The sequence below is a fragment of the Mya arenaria genome, chromosome 13, assembly GCF_026914265.1.
Source record: "Mya arenaria isolate MELC-2E11 chromosome 13, ASM2691426v1".
In the NCBI taxonomy this organism is placed as follows: domain Eukaryota; kingdom Metazoa; phylum Mollusca; class Bivalvia; order Myida; family Myidae; genus Mya; species Mya arenaria.
In genome coordinates, this window is record NC_069134.1 from 45,652,066 (window position 1) to 45,676,872 (window position 24,807).

The 24,807-nt window shown below is 36.8% G+C and overlaps 1 protein-coding gene across 3 annotated transcripts in view; it reads left to right on the plus strand.

Moving 5' to 3' along the window:
• LOC128214456 (rho-related GTP-binding protein RhoA-D-like) overlaps positions 1–24,807 on the plus strand; it is a 79,062-nt gene that overhangs the window by 17,823 nt on the left and 36,432 nt on the right. For 2 of the 3 annotated variants that reach the window (XM_052920936.1, XM_052920934.1), the window contains exons 2-4: positions 2,037–2,221; positions 4,345–4,513; positions 5,284–5,426. In XM_052920936.1, coding sequence (XP_052776896.1) covers positions 2,037–2,221; positions 4,345–4,513; positions 5,284–5,426 — 497 coding nt within the window. Of the gene's footprint in view, positions 1–2,036; positions 2,222–4,344; positions 4,514–5,283; positions 5,427–17,759; positions 22,858–24,807 lie in introns of those variants that run through there. The other variant, XM_052920935.1, reaches the window with a different exon arrangement.

The window sequence follows — 24,807 nt, forward strand, 5'->3', positions numbered from 1 at the left end:
GTGTTTCTGGAGATCAAGCGGAATTGCGGGGACGACGCTTCCCTACAAGTGTTGACTGTCAACAGACGACACAGATGATCGTGTCAACATTTGACAGTGGATGGTACGCAGACATTTACCATAAATGGATTGGCAGACAGATAGGAAATAAGTAATAACGGGCGGAGACTATGTTGAGAAAGGCAATAAAGTACTATATACGTTGTTGACTTTTTTAACGTCATCCGTGTGCCGGAGTGAAGTGGATGGTAGTTTTGTATTTCCATTTATGGATACCGGTATATTGTTTAATGTAATCGTTTGATATAGATACATTTGCATAACAAAATATAAGATATTATTATGCCAAATTTTTGTTTTCAGAATACCCCATTATATTGCAATTCTGCGAACTTCCAGGACACCCCTCTGAATTGAACAGAAATATTCCTTAGCCTTAGGTGACCCTCTATCAAATTTCTTTAACCCATGTTAAATTGTACCCAAAAGTTCCAGTGTTTGGTTACTTTCATTTGCCGTTCCAATTCTTTTTGAGGAGACTGTTTAGATAGAATATGAATGTCAAAAGATGTTGAGGATTAATTACGACTTGAAGACATTTAAGCAACTAAAAATAGCATGGTGAATATTTACATAATGAATATTAGCAGATACTTGAAATCAGAATAGGTTCTTATAAGTAGTGATGTTAGCAGCAGTATAAAAGGCTCCCATGATGAAAATGGGGGATCCTGTGTCTATAAGTCGAAAGAGTCACATCTGTTGGAGCTCAGATACATAGCTTTCTAGAAACCTATTGTGAAGTCAAAGTCACTAACAGAGCTGTATATGCTCGTGTTACACCTGTGATAATTTAACAACTAGTTGACTAACCAGCACCACATTGGTGATCAAACTTCATCATCTATTAACTGCTCAGCCAGCAGCATTTTCATTTATCAGTCATTTTGTTTTTCATTGTTGCCCACTCACCGATTATATATATGTAAATCATTATAAATCAAATGTAAATGAATTTTATCAAAATTTTTATCAGGGAAAAGGACATTCCTGGAGAGAATGTTTAAAGTGTCACTGTGCTGGCTACCTCTGAACTGTTACACTACAAAAAAAAAATTTCTTTCCATTTTCTGTTCATCTGAACATGTTGCTCTGTTAATCAGTATTTTGGGATGAAATATTTTCCATATATAGTGCCATTTCAATATTGCTGATAAATTACTTAAAAGAAATCTAAATTTTGAAGCTTCATTTGAACATAAACTATGGTTTGTATGATAAACGAGCATAATGGAATTGCTTAACAACAAATTTACCCGGTGGGCAAATAATTGGTTCTGGCGAAAAAGTGGTCCAGATCATAATACTATTCCAGTCCACTCCATGGGAAACCCCCACTTTCCTCCGGCAGGTTACTCCAAGCTATTCTTCTAAAGAGTGTGGAAAAAAGCCATCCAAAAGTTGTTTGAGCACTGAATTCTGCCAAACACAAACATGCAAACAACATAACAGTATCCTACTAATCCAGAAATGCTTTAAATTCATGATGCCACAATAATTGTTCACTGCCTTTAATAGCATTATATGCAAATATATGTTGTCACCATGCTCGCAAAAAATAGGACAGAAATGACTTCCATATTGAACCTATCAGCACACACTGTGTTGTGTTATTAATCAATAAAGGTCTTCTTTTAGGATTGTGTATGTAAAATACATGCATGTTTGCACTTCAATGTGCCAGTAGACATTAACAATTGCTATTACACTTTACTGAATGAAACCAAAGTGTAAATTATGCTTTACAGAATTACATATGGAGTCATTAGTTTACTTAAAGTAAAACATTATCTATAGCTCTGCGTAATGTTTTCACAGCCTGATAAAATGTGCCCTTTCTCCAATAGAACCCTGTCCCTATTCTGCAGCACCCTGTCCCTTTTAAAACCTTGACAAAACCTTAAATTGTAAAATAATTTTGATTGTTAATTACATATGAGTTTGAATTGTTGAATGTTTTATACAAATTATTTTAGCTGATGTTCAGGTTGTAGTTGTTGGGGACAACAATGTTGGGAAAACGTCCATGTGTATCACGTTCTCCACCGGCCAGTTTCCAAGTCTCTTTACACCCATGGAGTGTAATCGTATCCCTCACGAGAAAGACATTGAAGTTGGCAATGTCACCATGCATGTGAAGTGCACAGATACTGAAGGCCATGTAAGAATGATCTTACTTTCCATTGGTCTAAAAATAAATCAAAGGCATGCATTTTCATTGAGTGTTCAGTCATACAGTGTTTATTTTTGTGTGTGTCAGATTAGGAGATTTTCTGAACAAATATATATAGGGCAAAGTTATCATAGTTATTTACATACATGTATTATTATAGTTCAATTTATGCAAATCTTATTTTGAGTGTCTTTCCAAATGGTGGAAACTTTAGGCCTAACATCCTGATATGCGACACAATCTGTTGTTTATCTGTTGTTAGTAAAAAAAGTCCTATACTGCATGTACTGTTTATGTCCTTTAAACTTATTATGCCCCCCTTCGAATAAGAGGGTGATATTGCTTTGCACATGTTGGTCGGTGGGTCGGTTGGTCGGCTCGTCTGTAGACCAAAGCTTGTCTGAGTGATAACTCCACCATTCCAGGACCTATGGTCATCAAACTTGACAAGAAGAAGACCCCTGTTGATTTTCAAGGTCACAGTGACCTTTAACTGGAAAATGTTGATAATGCTTGTCCCAGTGATAACTCGACAATGCCTGGACCTTAGTAATGGTCATCAAACTTAATATGGTGGCTGAGGCCTAACAAGTATTCATTTAAGGGGTCATTGGGTCAACGGTCAAGGTCACAGTGCCCTTGAATGCTTAAAGGTTGTCAGAGTGAAAACTGGACAATGCCTGCACCCATGGCTTTCAAACTTGACTTGGAGGTTGGGCCTGACTTGTAGATGACCCCTACTGATTTTAGGGCTCATCTGGTCAAAGGTCAAGGTCACAGTGGCCTTGAATGCTAAAGCGTTGTCCGAGTGATAACTGGATAATGCCTGCACTAATGGCCCTCGAAATTGACTTGGCGGTTGGGCCTTTCCAGTAGATGACCCTCATTGGCAAAAGGGGTCAAAGGTTAAGGTCACAGTGACCTTGAATGCAAACCTGACAATTCCAGGACCTATGGTAAAAAAACTTGACATGAAGGTTGGGCCTGCCCAGTAGATGACCTCTATTGATTTTAGGGCTCATTGGGTCAAAGGTCAAGGTCACAGTGACCTTAAATGCAAAAAGTTTGACCATGTGTTAACTCGACAATGCCTGCACCCATGATCTTCAAACTTGACATTTAGGTTGGGGGTGACCAGAAGATGACCCCTGGTCCTTAGTAATGGTCATCAATCTTAACACGGTGGCTGGGCCTAACAAGTACATGACCTTTATTGATTTAATGAGTCATTGGGTCAAAGGTCAAGGTCACAGTGACCGTGAAAGCTAAAAGGTTGTCAGAGTGATAACTGGACAATGCCTGCACCCATGGCCCTCAAACTTGACTTGGAGGTTGGGCCTGACCTGTAGATGTCCCCTATTGATTTAAGGGCTCATCGGGTCAAAGGTCAAGGTCACAGTGACCTTGAATGCTAAAAGGTTGTCTGAGTGATAACTGGACAATGCCTGCACCTATGACCCTCGAACTTGACATGAAGATTGGGCCTTACCAGTAGATGACCCTCATTGACTTATAGGAGTCATCAATCAAAGGTCAATGTCACAGTGACCTTGAATGCAAACCTGACCATTCCTGGACCTATGGTAAAAAAACTGGACATGAAGGTTGGGCCTGCCCAGTAGATGACCTCTATTGATTTTAGGGCTCATTGGGTCAAAGGTCAAGGTCACAGTGACCTTAAATGCAAAAAATTTGTCCGTGTGTTAACAATGCCTGCACCCATGGTCTTCAAACTTGACATTTAGGTTGGGGTTGACCTGAATATGACCCCTATAGATTTTGAGGTCAAAGAGTCAAAGGTCAAGGTCGCAACTCATATTGGTCATTAAAATTATGTTATTTACTTATTCCCTGCTGCTAAGAGGGTACATGTTTATCTGCAGATATCAGTTATCATCTGAACATGATTGAAAACTGTACTTTCTGTCCTCACACTTTGAATAGTCATAATCTTAAAACTGCCTCAAAGGCATCTTATATCAATGACAAATCAGCTGTTATTTCAGTCCATGCATGTTTCATTCAATTGTCCAAATATTCTCGACAACATGGCACTCAGGGGGGCATAATGTTTGACATCTCTTGTTCTTTTCTGATTTTTTGTTAATCAGGAGGACTATGATGACACACGGCCTGAGTCATATGAGGACGCCGATGTCTTTTTGCTGTGTTTTTCTCTCAGTAGCCATAATTCACTCAACAGTATTAAAACCAAGTGGCTCCCGGAACTGCGGAAATGTAAACCCAAAACTCCAATTCTTCTTGTGGGATGTAAAGAAGGTAAATTGAGAAAATTTTATATCCGTTTTCAGTTTAATTTAAGTAATACAGAGGTTTCAAAAGACTGCTTGTACTAATCTAGCCTCCCATACAATGAAAGTTGAAGTTGGCCTAAAAAGTTCTGGTTGTCCGGTTAGTGCAGTGGTTAGCCCACTTGCTTCTCACCTTGTTTACAATGTGGTCTTCAACTATGACAAAATAGAGATCATACGAATACAGGAATTTAATAATTAAATCAAAATAATCATCATTTATTACACATACAAGCAAATTATTCAAACAATCATAAGCAATTCTTATAATGCAACAGACATTTATAACAAAACTACAAGTATTCATTATTCATTTATTAATCTTAAATAAGGTATGTTTTATATAAAGCTTTAAAAGTATTTAGTTATAGACACTTGTCAAATTAGGACTGGAATAGTAGCAAAGTGAACTAATATTTTTGTGGGTAATGGACCTTAATGAGTATTTTGTATTGTTTGTAAATGAAATTACTTTGCTTAAATATGTTGGCATGAGCCCAACATTTAAAGATAATAACACCAACATGAAATTTACATCTGCTATCAAAAGATTACCAACCTAATTCTTTAAATAAAGGACCAGACAGAGTAAGAAGAGGTTTTTGTAAAATTGTATGTAGAGCATCCATTGCTTTCAGCAATACTCTTGTTGGTATAGGCCGAAATGGTAACAGGGATGATGTGAATATCACATTGTATGGTTCATAAACCAGATATTCCTATGCATATAACTTTCAGACACAAGACGAGGCAAGGAGTCTAACAAGGATATGGTTACCAAGAAGCAGGGTTTACGGATGAAAGGCGCTATTAAGGCTGTGGGGTACACAGAGTGCAGTAGCTTGAAGAAGTTTGCTGTCGAGGAATGCTTTTTCAAGGCTGTAAGATCTTTTAATAGATGTTCTCTGCAGGTTTCTAAGAACATTGAATCAGGCTGCTTACTTAAGTATGAGTCTTCTTTCCATAATCACCAAAAAAGATCATAATTGTCCTTGTGGGAGCTTTTTGGTTAAGTAGGTTGTTAACTTTTATCCAAAAATCTCATGATACAGTTTTTTTAGCTCACATGAGCACTTCGTGCTCAAGGGTGAGCTTTTGTGATAGGAGACTGTCCGTAGGTAACATTTTCCTTCAAATAACCTCCTCCTAAACCACTAGGCCAATTGCAACCAAATTTCACAGGAATGTACCTTGGATGGTCCTCCTCTAGATTCCTTAAAATAAGATGGTTCTATTTAGAACTCTGGTTGCCATGGCAAAGGAAAAACTTTGAATATCTTATCCCCAGAAACTGTTTGCCAGATTTCAAAATAGTTTCACAGAAATGTTCTTAAGGTATTCTTTTATCAAATTTCTTCAAGCCATGTTGGGTCATTACAAACTTTTCCGACAGGGGTCAGGGCTAGTTTTCACTGTATGACTATATGGAAAACTTAGAAAATCTTCTCCTCAGAAACCACTAGCCAGATTTTAAACTTATTTCCCCTCAAGGCTCCATAGGAGACCCTTTATCAAATGACTTCAAGCCATGTTGATTCTTAAAAAAAATTGGCCGACAGGAGGTGAGGCTAGTTTTCATTATATGACTATATTCTATATATTTATATAGTAATGTTGATGAATATTTTCTCTGAAACCTCAAATCCCAGCACTTTGTTCAAATTTAGTGCCTTAGGTCAAAGATGACCCAACCCCCAGGTTTTCTATAGACTAATATGGTAAAATTTTGAAAATCTTTTTCTTTGAAACTACAAGGACCACCCCGTGATATTTGGTATGTAGTCTCATGTAGTGGTCCTTTAACAAGAATGATCAAATTTTGGCCTTGGGGTCAAAGCTGGCCCCACTTTGGGGGTCCCAGGATTTTTATATACTGATGAAGTAAAATTTTGAAAATCTTCTCAGAAACTGCATGGCCAAGACGTTTGATATTTGGTATATAGCCTTAGGTAGTGATTCATTATACTCCTGACAAAGGAAGTTTGAAGGGAGTATATTGGAGTCACCCTGTGGTCGGGCCGTTTGGTTTGTCGGTCGGTTCGTATGTCCGTCAGTTTATCGGTTTGTCGGTCGGTCCGTCGGTCGGTCCGTTGCAATTTACCTTGTCTGGAGCATAACTTAAAAACTACTGGATGGAATTGGGTTAAACTTAATACAATGATAGAGCATAATGAGAGGAAGTGCAGTGTACAATAACCATAACTATTTTCTTGCTTATTACTGAGTTATTGCCCTTTGTTACTTTTGTTTGTCCGGAGTATAAATTGAAAAGTACTGGATGGAATTCTTTGGAACTTCATACAATGGTAAAGCACAATGAGAGGAAGTGCAGTGTTCAAGAACCATAACTCTACTTTAGCTAATTACTGAGTTATTGCCCTTTATTTGTTTTTTTTTGCTGTCAAATATTTTTCCAGACATTAACTTGCAAACTACTAGATGCAATTTATTAAAACTTATTACAATGGTAAAGCACAATGAGAGGAAGTGCAGTGCACAAGAACCATAACTCTATTTCAGCCAGTTACAGAGTAACTGCCTTTTGTTACTTTTTTCTTGTCCGGAGCATAACTTGAAAACTATTGGATGGAATTTAATAAAGCTTCATACAGTGTTAGATCATAATGAGAGGGAGTGCAGTGTACAGGAACCGCAATTCTATTTCAGCTAATTACAGAGTTACTGCCCTTTGTTTCTTTTTCTTTTCAAAGCATAACTTGAAAACTATTGGATGGAATTTAATAAAACTTCAAACAGTGATAGATCATAATGAGAGGAAGTGCAGTGTACAGGAACTGCAATTCTAGTTCAGCTAATTACAGAGCTACTGCCCTTTGTTACATTTTCTTGTCCAGAGCATAACTTGAAATCTATTGGATGGAATTTAATAAAACTTCATGCAGTGATAGATCAAAATGAGAGGGAGTGCAGTGTACAGGAACCGCAATTATATTTCAGCTAATTACAGAGTTACTGCCCTTTGTTACTTTTTCTTGTCCGGAGCATAACTTGAAAACTATTGGATGGAATTTAATAAAACTTCATACAGTGATAGATCATAATGAGAGGGAGTGCAGTGTATAGGAAGTGCAGTTCTATTTCAGCCAATTACAGAGTTACTGCCCTTTGTTACTTTTTCTTGTCCGGAGCATAACTTTGGAATTTAATAAAAATTCATACAGTGATAGATCATAATGAGAGGAAGTGCAGTGTACAGGAACCGCAATTCTATTACAGCTAATTATGGAGTTACTGCCCTTTGTTACTTTTTCTTGTCCGGAGCATAACTTGAAAACTATTGGATGGAATTTAATAAAACTTCATACAGTGATAGATCATATTGAGAGGAAGTGCAGTGTACAGGAACTGCAATTCTATTTCAGCCAATTACAGAGTTATTGCCCTTTGTTACTTCTTTCTTGTCCGGAGCTACTTGAAAACTACCGGATCAAATGTAATAAAACTTTATACAATGGTACAGCACAATGAGAAGGAGTTCAGTGTTCATGAATCATTACACTATTTTAGCAAATTACAGAGTTATTGCCTTTTTCGGTGTTTTTTTTTGTTGTCAAACTATTGTCCGTACAGTAACTTGAAAACTACTTGATGGAATTGCACAAAACTTCATACAATGATAAATCATAATGAGAGGCAGCGTTGGGGGGTATTAATCACCTTCAGTGATAGCTCTAGTTATATAGAAAATCTTCTCTGAAACTGAAAGCACAGAAGACCCTTGATATTTGGTATGTAGCCCCATGTAGTGGTCCTTTAAAAGGCTTTACTTTTTGTTTAAATTATGTTCCAGAGGTCAAATCTTCTCAGAAACCACTTTGCCCAGACGTTTGATATTTGGTATCTAACATGATGTAGTGTATCTTTGACAGAATTGTTTAAAAAAATGCCCCTGGGGTCAAAGCTGGCCTTGCCCCAGGAGTTTTTCTATATACTTATATATGCAAATATTTTTATCTGAAACTGCTAAGTGCATACTCTTGATATTTGTTATGTAGCATCATGTAATTGTCCTTTACCAAGAGTTTTCAAAATATGTCCCTTGGGTCAAAGCTGGCCTGCCCTTGGGTTCCCAGGTTTGCCATATACTTCTATATTAATATTTAGAAACTGCTTAACCAAGACCATTAATATTTGGTATGTAGCCTCATGTTGTGGTTTTTACCAAACTTGTTTAAATAATATCCCTGTAGAAAAAGCTGGCCACAACTTAAAGAGTCCCTGGCTTTCTTTATACTTTTAGTGAAATCTTTGAAAGTCTTCTGAAATTTTCTTTATACTTTTAGTAAAAATTTTGAAAGTCTTCTGAAACCGCAAGGCTCAAAATCTTGATATTTGGTATGTAGCCTTATGGAGTGGTTAGTAACTACCTACATCCAAAGCAATCAAGGACTTTTTTTAGCAACCGCTGGCTTCCTAAGCAACAAATGTCTTCCTTAGCATCCATTGACTTACATAATAAGCAACAAATGATTATGTCTCCCCCCTTCTGCCCTGTCTGTCCCTCAGTCCGTCCGTCAGTCAAGGCATCATGTTTTGTTTCCACTCAATAACTAGAGAATGCTAAGACCCAAGATTGTCACACTGGTATGCAAGTTGGTCATGACCAGTAGATGACCCATTTTGATTTTGAGATCACTAGGTCAAAGGTTAAGGTTGCGGTGACCTTTAAGTGAGTAACGATAATTATGTTGATGGTGACCGAAAGCTGAAAAATGATTTCAGCTCAATAACTAAAGAACACTTGCATCCAGGAACTTCATACTTGGTATGCCAGTTGGTTATGAATAGTTGATGACCCCTATTGATTTAGGGATCAGTAGGTCTAAGGTTAAGGTCGCATTGAACTTGAGGTGAGAAAACGGTTTTTGCTCAAGAACTAAAAAATGCTTGCACCCAGGGACTTTATACTTTATATACCAATTGGTCATGACCAGTAGATGACCCCTATTGATTTTGAGATAACTAATTTGAAGTTCCAGGTCGCAGTGACCTTAGGACGAAAAACGAGTTTCCGCTGAAAAACTTAAGAATGCTTCCACCTAGGAACTTCATACTTGGTATGCTAGTTGTTCATGATAAGTAGATGACCCCTTTTGAATTAAGGATCAGTGGGTCAAAGGTCAAAGCTGAGGTATAGGTCGCAGTGACCGTGAGTAAAAAATGGTTTCCACTCAATAACTTAACAAGAGGCCCAAAAGGGCCTATGCTCTACTGGCATGGCTCTTGTGGTCATTTTTAATCCAGAGCATGTACGTTTGAGTAATAGGCAACAAATATATAGTTCACTTTTTGTGTTTGGGTTAGCTGAAAACGTTGCACGTTCAACATCTGAGGACAGGAAGTGTTGATAGCAGATTAGTTGCATGAACTATTTTAATATGTGCCAAGTAAAGGTAATATGAGAGAAAAAGGATTTGCTTTCATAACTGTACTCATGGTCTAAATTTCATTTCTGTAGCTTTAAAAATAAAAAGTCGGTCAAAGGTCAATGTCGAGGACATCCGAGGACAACATTAATGCTTGTTTGCAAAACTGTTCTCATGGTCAAAATTTCATTACTGTAGCTTTAAAAATTAAAAAGTAAGTCAAAAGGGGTGGGGCCAACTTTTGCCCAAGGGGCATTATTTCAAATGTTTTCAAATGCATCATATGATGCTCCACAACAAATATCAAAGGTATGGGCCTTGTGGTTTGAAATTTGAAACAAGAAGATTTTGAAAATATTTCTTAAATAAGTCTCTAGGAAAATTGTGACACCCAGGGCAGTGCCAGTGTTGACCCAAGGGGCATAATTTGAACAACCATGGTAGTGGACCACTAAATAAAGCCTTGTTCAAAATAGCAAGGATTTGCATAGTGGTTTCAGACAAAAAGGTTTTTAACATTTCCCAATTTAAGGGGGGGGGGGGTCCTTCCCTTACAAAGAAAAGAGAACTCTTCCCGGGGCCTCCGCCGAGGTTCTTTGTGTTGCTGCACTAGCCCCTTGCAGGATGATCTCCGTGGGGAGGGGGGACAGTAATGACCCCAGGGGCATATTTGAACAAACCTTCACAAGCAATTGTGACTTTACATGTAAACTTGGCTAAAAATAGACTTCGCTCAAGTAGACTTGGCTAAAAATAGACTTGGCTAAAAATAGCATTTTTTTATACTTTCAAGACCCATAATCTAGGTATGCATGGGCAGATCTGGCTGGTTTTCAAAAAGAACTGAGTTCTAATGGATATCTAGATACTGTATAAGTTTCATCGAGATACAATCAAAACAATTTTTGAATTTAAATATAAAAATCTGCGATCTAATTTTTTGTCAGCAGTCTTATGTAACTAGTTTCCATGGATTTTCGCAAAAATTGGCTCGTTCCAAGGCAAAAAATAAAAATGTTGACAAAACCTTCAATCTGTGCAGAGTGCAGCTTTAAGGATTACGGACACTAATCGGCACTATCAACAATTTAATGGAAACTTATCTCATTCAAATAAATATTATTAAAGCAACTTATTTCCAGATTTAAAACATAGTTTACCATGTTTAACTTGAGATATTCATATTTGACCATAGTACCCCGCAACCTCGGAAAATGCAGAAAAAAAGGATACCTATGTTACAAAACCATGTCTATTTTTTAAAATTATTATTGAAGAATATCCAAATCTATGTTAAATAGTGAACTTTCATCACTCTAATGAAAATAAAAATCTAAAAGCTAAAATATGTTAATCTTTTTATTTTTTAGTATCATAAGTGCTTCAAAAAGAGCTCCGACAATGCCTATTTTGTCCAAAAACTAAAATCATGTGCTATTATTTTCTACTTTTTAAAAGAAATCAGTTTAAGTTCAATGAAAATAAAATTGATATTAATTATCTATAACATTCAAGAAAACTAATGGCCAAATATCAGGAGATTTTACCACGGCTAACTCATTTCATAGCTTGCTCAACAAAATAGGTGTCAGTTTTCAAATTGTCCGAAATTAGTTGGAAATAAGTTGAATTTGAATTATAATCAACATCTTGAATTTTAAATGTCTGTTAGAGTAAGGACAACATTATAAGTCAGGGCTTTTTTAGCCCAAATTGGGAAGACACCCTAGCCTTTCCATTTTGGGAAAATTAGCGCGTAAAATGCTGAAATTGGGAAGAAAACGCACATTTTTTTTGAAATTGGGAAATATGTATTCTTTAGACATATATCATTAAATAAACAAGCTTTAGAAGGCAAACAGATTTGTTTTCGCTTAAATTTCACTTACTGACAGGTTAAAGTTCAAATAGTTTGGCACCCATCATTAAATTGTTAATCAATCATTCAAAGTATTTGCCTGCTAATACTCGTTTGTTGCAAGTCATCAGCATAAAAATAAACAAAACAGAAAACTGTTAGCATTTATTTCTTCAGACACTGAAAGTTCACAGGACAAGCTCTCTGTTTTTTGCAAACTTGAAATTGTCAATTAAACATTCATAGGCATTCTCTGTGAACTCTGGCTTATTGCACGCTATCCGCATAAGTGCATAAATCGTAAAAACTTTTCTCATGCGCCAAAACCTATGAAACCGTTACTCGACCATATGGTATTTTTTTCATTTTTTACGATCTTTAAACATCTACAAAATCAACAATAATTATAAATTTTGGTTCATATACTAACCTTTCCCTTCACTGTGACGCCACAGTCAAACAGCGATCGATCGGGCTTCAATCGTTTTAGCGATTTTTTATAATACTTGCTGTTGTGCGACATCGTTTTATTTATAAATTCTTGCAAGGAATTAAGTCAGAGTGATTCCCCTTGTAATTGAACGTAGTGAAAACGAAAGTACAAGTTGCGCGCGCATGCGCAGCGGAAGTTCTTGCCGAAAAAACAAAAACAAAATAATAAAGAAAACATGACGATTTTGCATTGGGAAAATGGATAATTTTGGGAAATTTGCTCTGTGAAATTTGGAAAAAGGTTGATTTTTTTCAATTGGGAAGACGCCGAATATCGGCGTCTGTTAAAGAAGGCAAAAAAGCCCTGTAAGTCATCTAAGGGTTGTCCAAAACTTTATTGAAATATTAAAAACACTTTTGAAATGGATTTAACCAGGAAATTATTAAATAAATTAAATTTTACTAGTGTTGTGGGAAATAACAATAGAACATTTGACATTAGAAATGCTGTCACACACATTTGACAGGTACATTGAACACTGCAAATATAATATGCTATAGAGAAATGGATAGAACATTGAACAAAGACTAAATTACTATTATAAAGATTTTTGAAAGGTTATATATGGCCTAGTATGAATGACCAAAGCCACTAGAGGAGGGTTATATAATTATAGCAAACAAGCATTTCTAAAAGGCAATATAACCTTTCAAAAATTAATTCTTATAACAAATTTATAATTCTGATAAATGTTTACTTTAATTAAATGTTGTATTGATTCAAATGCGTGTAGCAGCTATTTGCATGTAGTTAAGAATAATAAACTTCACAAATGTCTAATAAAAATTGACCTTATCAACAAACAGTATCATAGTCCACAAAAACCTGTAATCACATGATTACCACATTATTTTTTAAAATATTCAACAAGTTTTGGTATCACACTTTCTAGCATGTTTTTTGTATTAGTTACACGCTTCTGATTTCTTACAAGTAAATGTGTTACGTAAACCAATTCTTCCCCCTGTCGGAGAAATATTTTCTAGAGACTATTCAAGTTCAGGCCAGAACTAGCAATGTGGCCAATTTGCACACACCACAGGCAACAAGAGCTTGTAATGTTCCCAGATTTTTAGCATTATGATTTGATGGTTTATTCTGTTGACTTGATGGCTCATGTTGACTTGATGGCTTCTCCTCAACATCTGACCAGTCATTGTCTTGCATGTCAGTTTTGAGTAGCATCCTGAAATATTAAAAGGCAGTGTTATATAATATATATATATTTATACAGTAATTTGCAAATCCCTAAGGCATTGTCTTCTATCATTTACAAATTTGACTAATTATAATCCGTATATATCAACTGTTTACCGCTTACAGCTAGGTGTCGCTGTAATAATTCCAGTGCATTATTCTGCTACAGACTGCTATATTTTCAGACCATACTGACTGCTGATCTCATTAAACAGGGTCATGCATTTCAGACTAACAATTGACAGAATAGACAGCTGGGTCACATTATATATTATAGGTGACAGCTTATACAGTTTAAAAACCCGATCGATTATCAGTAAAACATATTGTGAGATCATGCAGAATCATTTGTCTATATGTCATCCATTTCACACTGTATTTCCATATGGAAAGCATCTTGAGCAGCTTGTTTTGTTGATTTTGACGCCACTGACTCGACAGCTTCTCCTGCCCATTTTTTCAGCTTATTATTAGCCAATGTTGTATGTTGAGGGTTGAAAGCATGTTGTTGACCTTTGTTGGTCCACCAACACTGTCAATCATAGCTGGAAATGAGTAAATATAATTAATTATCTATTGTATTAAGTTTTATGCCAAAGGTCTTAAATGTTGATAAGATATGTAACCAAGGTGACTAACTGAAGACATATGAGAGACTAGTGGTCACACATTTCACAAGGTCATTGAAGTTGAGAAAAATGTGCATGCTGACCAGGACATGAGCCCGGGACCCTCGAAATACAGTTCCACAGCTCTAGACTACCGACTAAGCTAAGGCCCCTTCACATTTGCTATCAAATTTGTGAACATTTCTATACTTTGACGCACAGATTGAACATGGACAAATGTGATAGCAATAGGTAATTCAAAAATTATTCATGTCTGCCACCTTTTACTTGATATATTTCTCATGTACATAATAAAGTTTGAGTAGATAAAACAAGTTTGGTGCTCAGAGCAATACATTTATGTAAACATCAAACAAACCACTCAGTTTTATATTTACCTGTTTACATCAGAGGAAGGCATTCCCAATTTCCCTGATTTTATCCTATGGGTTTTCCAATACGGTACACAGTTCACAAATGCACAGTCTACATTTTGACATTGGACATACAAATATCCACCAAGGCCTTTTCTGATAGAACGCATAGTTACACAATTCGCCGCCCAATTTTCCACGGTTTAATGTGATTTTGGCTAGTAATCCGTTGAGTAGAATCACCACTTCGAACAAAACTGTCCGTTGCATAATTATGTTCAACAATAATTCTCTCGGGTTTTGCGTAATTTATTGTATTTGCTTTTTTAGTCAAACGACCACGACAATCGCGTATGCGTGCCGCCATATTGGAGTTTCCGAAATAATGACGTCACAGTGTAAAATACCCTTTCAAGTGACAAAATTATACTAAAAATAGGTATTACGGCGAATAGCGAAAGAAGGCGAGAGGGCCTTCGTGTTTACTACGATATTTACCGACATTACCTGATATTTACCGATTCATTAGGGTCCGTAATCTTTAAAGTGAAAAATATGTTGGCCACCAGTCCGTATGTCACATTTTTTTCCGCTCACTAAATAAAGAACGCTTTGACACAGGTAAACTTCATTCTTGGTATGCAGGTTGGTCATGACCAGCAGATGACCCCTTTGTTTGTTTGCCTCCAGTGCAAAAGTACATATTTCATGTCCATCATTGATTATTCCTCACTTCCAAACAGACAGTGGGGGAGGCAAGCACTTTTTCTAAAAAGCTCTAGTTTACTTAGCAACCATTTTCTTCCTTAACAACTAGCTACCTCTTAAGCAACCAATTAATTGCTAAGCAATCAATGACTTTCTTACCAACCAGTTACTAAGCAACCAATTGTAACCAATGACCTTCTTGGTAACTGATGACTTCTTTAGCAACCAATGAGTTTTTTTCATCCAATGACTTTCTTAGTAACTACTTCTTAACAACTTCCTAAATCCATAGCAACCAAGTGACATCCTTAGCAATCAATGATTTCTTTAGCAACCAAGCACATTCTTTGCAACACATGATTTCCTAGCCAACAACCTTCATCCATAGCAACCAATGACTTACTTAGGTGCGAATGACTTTCTACGCAACTAGAGACTACCTTAGCAACTGCCTTTATAACAACCAATGCCTTTCTTAGCAACTATTGACTATTTTAGCAACCACTAACTACCTTAGCCAACAATGACTTCCTTCGCAACCAATGATTTTCTCAGCAACCAGTGACCTACTTAGCACTAAATGGCCTACTTATCAACCAGAGACTCACATAACAACAATACAATTTCCTAGCATCTACTTATTTCTTAGTATTCAATGAATTTCTTAGCAAGCAATGGTTTTCTTAGAAACCAATGACTACCGTTGCAAATGTTTACTAAGCAACAACTACCTTCATCCATTAGCAACCATTGAATTCCTTAGTATCAAATGACTTCCATTGCTACCAACAACGTCCTTAGCAACCATCTACATCTTAAGCAGCCAATAATTTCCTTTTAAACAACCTCCATCCATAGCAATCAATGACTTTTTTGTTATGAATTAAATACTACCTACTAACTACCTTAGCAACCACTTACTTCCTTAGCAACTACCTACATCCATACCAACCAATGACATACTTAGCAACACTTTACTTCCATAGCAACAGTAGGCTTCCATTGCCATCATATCCATTTTCCCTGGGAAGAACCGCCTGACAATGTTTTGACTTTCCTAGAAATACTAATGATTTCTATTTACATGGACTAACCTCTTTATCAACCAAAAAAATACTGGGCAACCACTTACTTGCAAGCAGCAACCTCCTTAATATCCATTGACTTGTTGATCATTTTAATCAGGTGAGGATAGGGCCATCTTGGCTCTCTTGTTAGCTCGACTATTCGAAGAATAAGGAGAGCTATACTTCTCACCTAAGCGTAGGCGTCAGCGTCAGCGTCCTCCCTTGGTTAAGGTTTTGCGTGCAAGCAAACATAGGTTAATATCTCAGCAACTACTTGAGGTATTGCATTGAGACCTGATGCAATGGGACTCAACCATCCAACCTACTTATTTAACCAAGTTAGATAACTATAGTTTGCATTTAATGCGAATAATAGGCCCTTATTATTTGACTTAAAAATTCTGGTTAAGGTTTTTCGTGCAAGCACACATAGGTTAATATCTCAGCAACTACTTGAGGTATTGCATTGAGACTTTATACAATGGTACTCAACCATCAAACCTACTTAATTAATCAAGTTAGATAACACTAGTTTGCATATAATGCAAAATAATTGCCCTTTATTATTCGACTTAGAAATTCTGGTTAAGTTTCGCATGTAACCACATTTAAGTCAATATCTCAGCAAGTATATCATGTATTGCATTGAAACTTTAGATATGTATTCCCAACTATATAACCTACTAAATTAATGAAGTAAGATAACACTTTTTTGAATATAATGCAAATTATGGGCCTTTATTATTTGACTTAGAAATTCTGGTTAAGGTTTTGCATGTAAGCACACATAGGTTAATATCTCAGCAACTACTGGATATATTGCATTGAGACTTTATAAAATGATACTCAACCATCCAATCTACTTAAGTAACCAAGTAAGATAACTCTAGTTTGCATTAAATTTAAATAATGGCCCCTTTTTTATTCGACATAGAAATTCTGGTTAAGGTTTTGCATGTAACCACTTATAAGTCAATACCTCAGCAAATACATAATGTATTGCATTGAAACTTTACACCCAGGCTCCCAACCATTTAACCTTCTTATTTAATCAAGTAAGATAACTCTATCTTTCATATTATATAATTTTTGCCCCTTTATTATGCGACTAAGAAATTCTGGTTAAGGTCTTGCATGTTAGCACACATAGGACAATATCTCAGCAACTACTTGATGTATTGCATTGAGACTTTATACAATGGTATTCAACCACCCAACCTAATTGAATAACCAAGTTAGATAACTGTATTTTGCCAATAATGACAATTTATTATTACACTTAAAAAATCTGGTTAAAATTTTGCATGTGACCACATTTATGTTAATATCTCAGCACATCATGTATTGCATTGAAATCTAATCTAACAGTGATCCATACATGTTTCGCCAAAACTTTTCAACCCTTACACTGAAAAGCGGCGGAATAGTCGAGCGCGCTGTCTCTGTGACAGCTCTTGTTTATAGAATGTTCTCCATATTCAATATTCAAAATGTATACCTTACAATTTATTTTTACCCACAGGTTAAGGTTGCTAGAGGTGAGAAACTGAAAGAGGACAGCTGTGGATGTGTAATCTTGTGAAGCGGTCATGATATGGAGTTAGAAAAAGAAAAGGAAACAGAATTCTGAGGCACACCAACATTTGAATACCTTAGCCTGACTGACTAAAATTATTAGACTCAGGTTGTTTTGACCACTTAAGTATTTTGCTATGTATTACTAGTTCTGTTTACATGCATGGTGTTAAGTCGTCACTTAAAAAATCTTCATGGGTTAGCAAACAAACAAAATTTTAACAAATATCTGTTGGAAAAAAATATGTGCTCTTACTCTTAGCATCCTTTATGTGTGAATTGAATGATTATTGTTTTAGTAGTCACAGGTAAAGCCTTTTCAGTGTAATATGATTACAAGGATATTTCAAACTGATGTATTTTGCTTATGTTTTTGCTATTAGTAAGCCTTGAACTATTAATTTATTTTAACAAAAAAAAAAGTCTTGCAAATTCGTTGGGGTTAAAAAAAATGATGTAGTAATATAACATAGATGTATTTGAACATTTTGAAAAACATATCAATATCAAATGATATGTTGTAACATGAAATTTATTTCATAAAAAATATTCACAAAATAAGAAAATTGAGTAGTCGAAATAAAACAAAATGTTGCGTCGGTAGCTGAGATCGAATTGGGGCGTTTTCGGTATACAACCGGGGAATATAACCATTTCACCTTAGTGGCGGATGACTGTCAAAGGGTTTATGAAAAATATAAACATTCGTAATTTTGAAAGAATTTGTGAACATAAATACACAGGTAAAATAAAGTATGTGCCTTTAAGAGATAATATATGTTTATTAGAAAAACACACTCTATTTTTGGTGTTCACAGTCACTTTTTAGCTTGCCTGTTTTTCAAAGTATTGTTATAGCCTTGGTCATGTTGTTGGCATTGTTGTGCAAAAACCGTAACTCAAAAAAGGTAAACAATCTTGTACACATGTTACAAGTGACAAAAGACACAATTCCCATAACTTTAACGTCAATAGTTATCGTGTTATGCCCCTTATGCACCAGTCAATTGTAACTACAGTCCCCCCAGGTCCGGGGGTATACCCGGGATAGCTGGGGAAATGGGCCGTTTTTTTACCTTTCAGGTGGCCCCGCAGTGCCGGGCCAATGTGGTGGTTTTGTCTTTGCACAAAATATAGCGGGGAATGGCCAAACCGAAGGTCCCTTGGGTGTGGGGACATTTGGCGGTTTTTACCATCAGTTCATCACCGCATGGCGGGGATTTTAGCCGGGGTTGGCTGGACCGTAAGTCAAAGTCCCCGCTATTCCCCGCACCTGGGGGGACCGTAGTTACAATTGACTGGTGCATTATGTGACTGGCAAACAAGTGTTAGCATGGCTCTGCGGTGTTCTTGTTCTATTTATTTTCTTGCCAGATATATAATTTATATAAACTAAATTAAATTTCGTAGTTTTTTTTTAAAGCTGCACTCTCACAGATGTACCATTTTTACAAATTTTTATGCACATGAAAGTGGGCATATTAAAATCGCACTGTCCAACCAACCGTGTGTCCGGCTCAATAACTCTTGTCCGGGCTGTAACTTTCTCTTGTGACACATGTGTTCGACATACCAAGTTGACGTTTCGTGTTGTGCAAGACCTGTGTCCCTACCTTTAAGGTCAAGGTCACACTAAGTGTTATCCACAATGGAATGCCGCATATATAACGACATAGAGTATAGGTTGTCGTATCAGGGCTGTTACTTTCTCTTGTATGGACATATTTTAAAGTAACTTGCCACATGTGTTTGATATACCAAGACGACGTGTAGTGTGCAAGACCAGTGTCCCTACCTCTATGGTCAAGGTCACACTTAGTGTTTATTCATAACTGAATGCTGCATATAAGTACATAGAGTATAGGCTATCGTGTCTGGGCTGTGACTTTCTCTTGTATGGACAGATTTTAAAATGACTTGCCACATGTGTTCGACATACCAAGACGATGTGTCGGGTGCAAGACCCGTGTCCCTACCTATAAGGTCAAGGTCACACTTAGGTGTCTATTAACAATGGAACGCTGCATATAAGGACATAGAGTATAGGTTGTCATGTATATGACAGATTTACAACAAAAACATGGCACATAAGTTTGGCATATAAAGATTGCGTGTCGTATGCAAGATCCACATGCATACATCAAAGGTCAGTGTTTTATCTTTAACTTTTCATGTTCTGACCTTGTTCATAGGTCAATGTCACATTCGGGGGCATTCGTCACATACTGTGACAGCTCTCGTTTTATTTATATGCCCCCCTTTGAAGAAGAGGGGTATATTGCTTCGCACATGTCGGTCGGTATGTTGGTAGGTCGGTCGGTCGGTCCGTCAGTAGACCAAAGCTTGTCCGACTGATAACTCAACAATTCCTGGATGTATGATCATCAAACTTGATATGAATGTTGGGCCTGACCAGTAGATGACCCCAATTGTTTTTGGGGGTCATCGGGCCGAAGGTCAAGTTCACAGTGACCTTTTAAAGCTTGTCCGAGTGATATCTCAACAATGCCTAGACCTATAGTCATCAAACTTGATATGGAAGTAGGGCCTGACCAGTAGATGACCCGTATTATTTTGAGGGATCATCAGGTGAAAGGTCAAGGTCACAGTGACCTTGAATGGTAAAAGGTTGTTCGAGTGATAACTCCACAATGCCTGCACTCATGGCTTTCATATTTGACTTGGAGGTTGGGCCTGACCAGTAGATGACCCCTTTTGTTTTTGGGGGATCATTGGGTAAAAGATCAAGGTCAAAGTGACCTTGAATGGTAAAAGGTTGTCCTAGTGATAACTCCACAATACCTGCACTCATGGCCCTCATACTTGACTTAGAGGTTGGGCCTGACCAGAAGATGACCCCTATTGTTTTTGGGGGTCATCGGGCCAAAGGCCAAGGTCACAAAGACCTTGAATGGTAAAATGTTGTCCGAGTGATAACTCAACAATGCCTGCACCCATGGCCCTCAAACTTGACTTGGAGGCTGGGCCTAACCAGTAGATGACCCCTAATCTTTTAAGGGGTCATCGGGCCAAAGGTCAGGGTCACAGTGACCTTGAATGGTAAAAGGATGTCCGTGTGATAACTGGACAATGGGTGCACCCATGGCCCTTAAACTTGACTTGGAGGTTGGGCCTGACCAGTAGATGACCCCTATTGTTTTTGGGGGTCATAAGGCCAAAGGTCAAGGTCACAGTGACCTTGAGTGGTAAAAGGTTGTCCGTGTGATAACTAGACAATGCCTGCACCCATGGCCCTCAAACTTGACTTGGAGATTGGGCCTGACCAGTAGATGGCCCCTTTTGATTTTAGGGGTCATTAGGCCAAAGGTCAAGGTTACAGTGACCTTGAATGGTAAAAGGTTGTCCGTGTGATAACTCAAAAATGCCTGCACCCATGGCCCTCAAACTTGACTTGGAGGTTGGGCCTGACCAGTTGATGACCCCTATTTATTTTAGAGGTCAAAGGTCAAGGTCACTGATCTTGAAAACAAACTCGACAATTCCCGGACCTATGGTCATCAAACTTGACATGAAGGTTGGGCCTGACCAGTAGATGAACCCTCTTGACTTTGGGGTTCATCGGGCCAAGGTCAAGGTCACAGTAACCTTTAATGCAAAAAAGTTAACACATTTTCTCCCAGTGATATCACAACAATGACTTAACCTATGACCATCAAACTTGACATGGAATTTGGGCCTGACGAGGAAATGACCCTTATTGATTTTAGGAGTCATTGGGCCAAAGGTCAATTTCACAGTGACCTTGAATGCAAAAATGTTTCGAGTGATAACTCGACAATGCCTGCATGCACCCATGACCCTCAAATCTGACTTGTAGATGACACCTTATGATTTTAGGGGTCATTGGGTCAAAGGTCAAGGTTACTGTGACCTTGAATGATAAAAGCTTGTCTGTGTGATAACTTGTCAATGCCTGCACCCATGGCCCTCAAATTTGACATTTAGATTTTTGGTGACCAGCTGATGACTCCTATGGATTTGGAGGTCAAAGGTCATGGTCATAACACACTCTATCCTCACACTTTGAATGGTCATTATCTTAAAACTGCCTTAACGGCATCCAATGTCAGTGACAAATTAGCTGTCATTTCTGTCAATGCATATTTCATTCAATTGTCCATATAATCCTGACAACATGGCACTCAGGGGGGCATAATGTTTGACAAACATCTCTTGTTTGTCTTAGGATGAGCAAACTTTTGCGTAAATATCTCCAAACCAGTGATACAAGACTGCTTACAAAGGCTCAGATCGCAGATATTCATATTTTCGTTGAAAATTAATGTTTTATGGCTTAAAGCATTACTAACGGTTTAAGAAAAATGCATTAAACATCAATTTTTGAACTTAAATAAAAATCTGCGATATGTTTTTTGTCAGCAGCCTTATAATATTATGACTGGTTTCGGTGCATTTTCGCATAGATTGGCTCATCCCAAGACAAAAATTTAAAAAGTTGTCAAAACGGCCAATCTGTGAGAGGGCAGCTTTAATGTCTCTAATTGAAATACATTCCCCATTTATATTATGTAAATTCTCTAATATGAATCATTCTATGCATGCATTATATTAATACATATTTGCGCTTTCCATTTTATTTGTTATGTTGTATAAAAAATTGTTTAAAAAATGTTCAGATTTTATCCAGTTATCTGATTGTTGTAATATTTTAGTAACCTTTACAGGAAAAGTGATTGGTGCAAAATGGAACTTAAGATAAATGATAAATTTAAATCAAAGTCTGTGTGCAATATTTCAATGCTGTTTTAAGCTCATGCTTCAGCATCCGGTATAAGTTTGCAAATCCGGTTTACTTGCAAACTTAGTTTTTTTATTATCTTAGATATCAACTTCAAAAGCGACACATAGAAAGTTTGTCCATTAAATTAGAAATATTTTAAGTAAAATTAAAAAAAAAGTTTTAAGAAATATGAAAATTTTAATTCCAAAATTGATTTCTCCCGTTGGCCACCAATTGGATTTTAGGTCCCCCGCGGGATTTTGGCAAACTCCAATTGGAGAATTTTCCATATGAGCCGAAACGGGGGAAAAAATCAGCAATTTGAAAAAAATCAAATATTACAATTTGGAACATAAAATTACATTTCTATTTATGTTTTGAGTACTAGAGTTATTAACTTTAGTAAAATCTAAAAAAAAATCAAAAATTATGATTTTGTAAAAACGGTTCTCCAATTGGAGAAATTTCCAATTGGAGAATTCCACAGTCAATTTCTATTGATAAAATTCACCAATTGGAGAATACAGAAGTTGGAGAACACAGAAGTTGGAGAAATCACCAGTTGGAGATTTCCACAGTATTACAGCTGCTGGGTTAAAAAAAAGTTGGGATATATACATGTCATCATATAATTGCTAATTCATTTAATATTGATAGAATATTCAAGAAAATAACAAATGCAAGATGTTAGTTGTTACCTGATTTCGCGTATACCATCGGCATTTTCAACTTGTGTGTAATCTAAAGCAGTTTTATTATATACAACTGCGTCAGATGTGTAGTTTTATTATTCCTTTTCAGAAAACTGTTTTGTCAAAATGCATATTTAACTAATAAATCTAAAAAATCAAACTGTTTGCTTAATTTTGCATTTTCCAAAGATACTTCCTGGTGGTACTTGGTTATAATATTGAAATTTTAATCGACCTTAAGGTTAGAGAACACTGAATGTATTCCTTAAGACCACTCGGTCAAGGATTACCCGTGAAAGCGCAAGCACTTGCTTCAAACAGGATCCTTTAATTATTTTTCAAAGCACCGAAGAAGGCGTACAATTTAATTGGTTAAATCTAACTAAAATAAAAAAACTCGATTTTGCTAAAGGTGATTAGCTGATAAAATCACTCTCTAGTCCGTTTCCTGGCTAGAAACTGTTACTGTGTCATTTTTGAGAGGCCATCCATGAGATAGTACCCCTGGTAGGGATCGAACCCACATAGTCATGGGTAAGAAGCAGAAACCTACACCATTAAACCACTTTCATCCTTAAAGTACCGAGAGACAGGCATCACGCGGCAAAGGGATCGAGCTAAATGGACCATGGAATGAACCCACGACTACGACTTCAATAGGCTACGCCTTAACCAATAGGCTACGGAGACGGTATTAATGCATGTACTCAATTGCAGATTCAGTGGTGGGGGGGGGGGGTCAGTCGTCCGTTTATACATTCTTAGTCAATATCGGGGAAAATACAATATTAAGATAAAAATGCCCTATTTCGGACTATAAATTAGAGGAGTACACCTACCCCGGCCCAACATTTTAAGCCGTTCAATTTCTGTTCTGAAGGAGGGGCGGATGTGGAAAGATTGAGCCAATGAGTTTCTGTAATCAGAATTGTTGTTTCATAATGTTATAGTTCCTTTAAACAGTTTAAACGTTTTAGGACATCGAAATAAACAGACGCATGTTCAGTTTAAACATACTCTGTATACAACTTTCTCGTACTCCAGTGCGATGATGCTATGCATTATATTTATCATCCGACCTCTGATGAACAGGAATGACGACGTTTAAAAGCTATTATTTATACAATTATGATCATCTGACTGACTATCTGCCAAAACTTTTCTGTTTAAAGAGACTCTCTCATGTTTTAACACCAGACATATTTTTTTCTCGTAATGCATCTGAACACTAATATTTATTTCACTCCTTGGTACTGAATTTGCAGAAATAATAGTAACCAGGTTGATTTTCTTTTATACTTCAATTGCATTTTTAAAAAAAAAAGATGGGAGCAAGCCCATGCCGGTGCAGATAACACATACTCGAAGATTATGCCAATCAATTGATTGTGCAACAGCCTTTTGTTGAATCGTGTTTGTAACGCATTTCAAAATTTTGGACTTCAAAGACTATATATTTTAGCACATATCAGCATTTAGGGTTCCAGCCATCAATAGCTTAGCTTTAACACTTAGTTTGATTCACAATACTTTATTTCGTA